This window comes from Peromyscus eremicus, chromosome 10, assembly GCF_949786415.1.
Source record: "Peromyscus eremicus chromosome 10, PerEre_H2_v1, whole genome shotgun sequence".
NCBI lineage: Eukaryota > Metazoa > Chordata > Mammalia > Rodentia > Cricetidae > Peromyscus > Peromyscus eremicus.
Window position 1 is genome coordinate 23,133,935 of NC_081426.1, and position 5,645 is coordinate 23,139,579.

General features: G+C 43.3%; 1 protein-coding gene and 1 non-coding gene across 2 annotated transcripts; one reads left to right on the forward strand and one right to left on the reverse strand.

The window, feature by feature from the left end:
• Positions 1–377: 377 nt before the first annotated feature.
• On the reverse strand, positions 378–539 carry LOC131921342 (U1 spliceosomal RNA). Its single transcript, XR_009381965.1, has one exon. It is a non-coding gene; the product is annotated as a U1 spliceosomal RNA (small nuclear RNA).
• Positions 540–3,879: 3,340 nt separating this feature from the next.
• Positions 3,880–4,474, forward strand: LOC131920581 (peptidyl-prolyl cis-trans isomerase A-like). Its single transcript, XM_059275005.1, is given in 3 exon segments — positions 3,880–3,932; positions 3,934–3,957; positions 3,959–4,474. Coding segments are annotated over 3 exon segments (480 nt in total). The 3' UTR covers positions 4,362–4,474.
• Positions 4,475–5,645: the final 1,171 nt, after the last annotated feature.

A 5,645-nucleotide genomic window follows, 5' to 3' on the forward strand; every position in this document is an offset into this window, starting at 1 on the left:
TCTGGGCTTTTACCTTTCTCTTGCTTCTGTAATCTTACTTTCACTCTTACTCCGTGGCTGGCTGGGTGGCTGGGTGGCTGGGTGGCTGGGTGGCTGGGTGGCTGGCCCCTAGTATCCTCCTCTCCTTGTTCTCTTGTTCCTTCTTCCCTCCCAGATTTTTCCCATATATATCTGCCTGCCAGCCCCGCCTATCCATTTTCCTGCCTTGCTATTGGCCATTCAGCTCTTTAGTAGACCATCAGGTGTTTCAGGCAGGCAAAGTAATACAGCTTCACAGAGTTAAACAAATGCAACGTAAACAAAAGTAAACCACCTTAAAACAATATTCTACAATACTTTCCTATACTCCTATGTATATAATATCATTTTTTTATTTTCAGGGGAGAACAGGAACACGGTCCCCAACTACCACAAATTATTCAGTCAAGTTTCTTGAACTTGGGAAAATCACAAAGGTCAGCATATCCCAAGTGCAATGGATAAGTCACCCTCAGAAACCCATGTTCTTGCTGGCTCTATCTCCCCTGTCGGGTCTGTATGTGTATAGTACTCTTTTGAGTACCTTCTGTGGTACTAACTTGGTAGTCTTGAACTGCCTTGGTTTGTGCTTACCTTGAAATGTCCCTATTGCTCTGTCAATTTTAAAAGGGAGCTTTGCTAGCTACAGCATTCTTGACTAGCAGTTACTTGCTTTCAAGCCTTGAAATGCCTCTTCTGGCTTATTGAGCTGCTGTTGAGAGACTTGAAGTTACACTGGTAAATTTATCTTCATAGATGAATTGGCATTTTCCATAACAGCTTTTTTAAATGCATTTATTTTATGTGTATGGATTTTTTTCCTGCATGTATATCTGTGCACCACATTTGTGCAGTGCCTGCAGAGGCCAGAAGAGGGCACTGGATCCCCTGGAACTGGAGTTACAGACAGCTGTGAGCTACCATGTAGGTGCTGGGAATCAAACCTGGGTCCTCTGGGAGAGCAGCCAGTACTCTTAGCCACTGAGCCATCTCTCCAGCCCCTCTAACAGCTTTTTGTTTGATTGTTTTGTTTTGTTTTGTTTTTTTGAAACAGGATCTCACTGTATAGCCCTGGCTGGCCTGGAACTCACTATGTAAACCAAGCTGGCCTCCAACTCGCAGAGATCCACCTGCCTCTTCCTCCCAAGAGGACCACCATGCCAAGCACCATAACAGCAATTAATATGGTTTCTTCTCTCTGTAGAGTTGATATCTTGACTATATGCCATCGAGATGATCTCCCCTGGTAATGTCTATTTGGGGTTCTAATGCCTCTTGTGTTTGGATGTCCACATCTTTCTTTAAATCTAGAGAGTTTTCTGCTATGATTTCATTGACTATGTCCTCTGCATGTTTAGTATTTCTCTCAGCTCCTCCTCCTATCCCATTGTCTTAGGCTTGGGCTCTTGGTCTTATACTAGAGTTCCTGGATATTGCAGCCATACTTTTTCCTCCTTATTGATGTTGGTAGTATTTTTTTAACCTTGTCTTCTACTTCTAATATCCTTTCTTTTGAGTCTATTGATGATACTTCCTGCTATGTTTTTTCTGTTGGATTCACCAAGTTGTTCATTTTCAATATTTATAATTGTTGAGTCTTTTTAATCTCAATTTTCTTTCAGAATTTTTTTAATGTTGCTTATGTTACATCATCATGACTGGATTTCTCATCCATTTTGGTGTTTTGTTTGATTTCCTATGTTGCTGCCTTTCTTCTCTGGGTCTGGATACAGTTCATCTTGTTTGTGTCGCCCTCAATGTCACTGGTCACTTTTACCAGTAAACTTTTGAAGTCTTTGTCTGGTGTTTTACCCATTTCCGTGTTTCTGGGTTCAGTAGCTGAGGAGCTGTGCTCTTTTTCTGTGTTGCATTTTACACTGTTGACTTGGATCCCTCTTCGCTGTAGCTGGGGACCTTCCTTCTGAGCAGCCTACTCTTGAAGACTCAGTATACTCATGGAAAGGAGAGGAACCACATCTGGGTGGAGATTCCACTTCCCATCACCCCAAGGGAGGTGTGTCCAGCTTACTTCCCCTCACTGTATCCCTCACATTTCCTCTGAGCTTTGGTTGCTCTTTTACTGCCTGTGCTGACTCCCAAGGCTTCCCCCTTTTCTTCTTTTTGGAATAGAGTCTATTGTTTTCTTACTCTGACCCCATCAGGCCACATGAGAGCAGTTCCTAGCCGGCATAACACCTAGAAGAAAAAAAAAAAGTGAGACCACTAAGACCCCATTTTCCTTAGCCTAGACTTGAATTAAAAATCTGTAGCAGAGTAAGCATAGACAACCAGGGCCCAGAACCCCATTTCCCCAGGAAAAGGTTAGTTAACCTGTCTCACCGTTAACAGATGGTCCTGCCTTTGTCTCATTTCTATAAATTAGAAGATGGCCACAGGCACAATGAGAAGAAATGTAAGCCTCTCCCCACCCACTCCCCTTATGCCAGAATGTAAATAAATCTATTTTCCTTTACCAATTTCTGATGGCTAATTTCTTTTAAAATAAAAGGAAGTGGGATAGCAAATTGTATTGATCTAAGACTCTGGTAATAATGTGAACTGAAGTTTCCAGGGGGAAAGGGTGTGTGTGTGTGTGTGTGTGTGTGTGTGTGTGTGTGTGTGTATGCTTGTGTCAAAGATTCTACAAAGCTAGCTAACTGACTAGAGTTCTATGACTGTGAGGAATTGGTCTCTCTCTCCCCTGTGGTTTTGGATGGGAGCTGTCAGCTAGTCCTGCCGTCATGCCTTCCTTCCAACATCATGAACTCTAACCCTCTGAAACCAACAAGAAATGTGATGCCCAGGAGTGCAGGAATCTGTCTGTGACCACAAGAACATGCCCTCTGCGTGTGCTGAGACAGGTAGAGGAGTGGAGACGTGAGTTCCCACCTGACAAAGAGTACTGTGCAGTCAGCTCTTAGCCCAAGCTATTTTTCCCTAAATTTCTTGGTACCTAGAAAAAATAAACTCCTATGAATCTTGGGGGGAAAAGAGTTGGAATGTTGCCGATTCAAAGTCAAAATTATCTTGTGCTCTCTTTAGTTCCCTTAATAGCCATGTATTGACTTCTTCCCCTCTGATCTGACATTCTTCTGTCAGGAAACCCTTTGGAATGTATGACAGACCAGAAGCTTCCAGCATCCCTGAAGCAAAGAGTTTCATTGGGTGACCTCTGAGAGCTATGTCCCCACTAGAACTCACTCAGCTGACCTGCCCACCAATGTATTTTCAAATGTCTTGGTTTATAAATGCCTTTTCTTCTGTGTCTATAAACACTCATGGAACTGCTTCCACATAGGAACATGTTATCAAGGGCAAGTTAAATCCATATCCCCAGGATCATCATTAGTCATACGTAGCTCAATATAAAGTACCCCTTACTCCCTTTGAGGTTAGAGCTACATTTTGCATCTACACTTTGGGGTCCCAGTGTGGAGGTCCTAAGAACGAAGCACTTTCACAGGAGAAGGCACTCAGGGAGGCAGCAGATACCAGCAAGGACCCTTGTACCCAAGCATCCATAGTTCCTCCCTCAGGCAATGCTGTTACTTCTTCCTGTGGCCTGGATAAGCCTTTGATTTGGGTTGATGATGCATTGGTTTATCCAGAGCTGGCTGTTGGCTATCCTGCATTTGTTTTGGGTTTTCATAGCCTTTTTTTTTCCCCAGAACATTTGCTTGCTAGTTAGCATTTGGCTTTTCTCTTATGCCGACTCTAGAATCTCACTGTGTCTTTTTCCTGTGTGTTACCATGTTTATTACATGCCCCTTTTAGTTTAGAAGTTCTATCAATGCCTGATCATAAAAATGCCAAAAATAGCTTTGCAGATGCCGCTGTCCCCTGTCGCCGCTTGCTGCAGCCATGTTCAACCCCACCATGTTCTTCGACATCACGGCCGACGGCGAGCCCTTGGGTCTCCTTCGAGTTATTTGCAGACAAAGACAGTAGAAAACTTCTGCGCTCTGAGCACTGGAGAGACAGAATTTGGATTTAAGGGTTCTTCTTTTCACAGAATTATTCCAGGATTCATGTGCCAGGGTGGTGACTTCACACACCATAATGGCACTGGCCGCAGATCCATCTACGGAGAGAAATTTGAGGATGAGAACTTCGTCCTGAAGCACACAGGTCCTGGCATCTTGTCCATGGCAAATGCTGGACCAAACACAAATGGTTCCCAGTTTTTCATCTGCACCGCCAAGACTGAGTGGCTGGATGGCAAACACGTGGTCTTCGGGAAGGTGAAAGAAGGCATGAACATCGTGGAAGCCATGGAGCGTTTTGGGTCCAGGAATGGCAAGACCAGCAAGAAGATCACCATTTCCGACTGTGGACAACTCTAATTCTTTCGACTTGCGGGCTTCTTACCCACCAGACCATTCCTTCTGTAGCTCAGGAGAGCACCCCCACCCCATCTGCTCGCAGTACCCTGTAATCTCCGCTCTCACTGAAGTTCTCTGGGTTCCATATTCTCATTCCCCTCCAAGTCTAGCTGGATTGCAGAGTTAAGTTTATGATTATGAATAAAAACTTAGTAAGAGAAAAGATGCCAAAGAGAAGAGATATTTTCTTCCTCCTAGCTGACAAAGTAGGGTGATATAGGAAACACCCCCAAAACATAAAGCAGCCTCATAAGGAAGTCCCACATTCCTACACTGGAAAAAATCATATTGCCTCAAGCAAGAGGACACACATGGGGGATCACCCAGTGTCTTGAGCCCCCTCGTGTTCCTGTGTGGATGCAGGACCCCCCAGAGCATGTGGGAGGAACTTGTGATGCCCCAGGGGATACTCTCATGAGCAACACATCACACTGACCCAAAATGAGTCCCACCAGAGGGTTACAATTTCCAGAAAAGGGGGGAAAGACATGACGGTGGGAAATAAAAATTCAAAACGGAGAAAATGTGTGGAGGAAAAAAACACCATTTTAACTCCAGATGGTTTTATGTTTGATAATTATGTTAATTCAACTTTCAGATTTTATTTTAATGGAGAACATTCCATACTCCCAGGTTGGAGGTTTTGAGTAGTAAACTAGACATCCTTGACCACCAAACTAAGGATCATAAGAGGTAATTAATTGAATTTTTTAAACACCTAAATAAATAATAAAGTTGCTCATTTACTAGGAAACTGAGAGATTAAGAGATTTGCAAAGTTGAAAATAAGGATCTTAAAATTTTAGAAATAATAAGAAAACTTTAAATATGTAGGACTAAAGATAAATTCTGAGGAGTCTAACTTTCCTCAGCCTGATGCTTTTGTCTATCTTTGTCTATCTTTGACCTTTCCCCTTTTTATCACCCTCTTTGGCCCTCTTCTCTGGTCATCAACTACAACAGAAGTATTTTATTTATTTATCTGTTTCTCTGTGATTGTTTTGCCTGCGTGTACTTTTGTGTGCCGCCCGCATGCAGTGCCCACAGAGGCCAGAAGAGGGCATCAGATCCTCTAAGACTGGAGTTCTAGATGGTTGTGGGTGCTGGAATCAAACCTGAGTCCTCTGGAAGATGCTTTTAACTGCTCGGCCATCTCTCCAGCCCCTAGAACAAAGTCTTTCATCAAGGAGAAAGATCGTCCCTGTCTCTTTTAAGATAAAGCCTAGAGGGAAAAGAGATCATAAC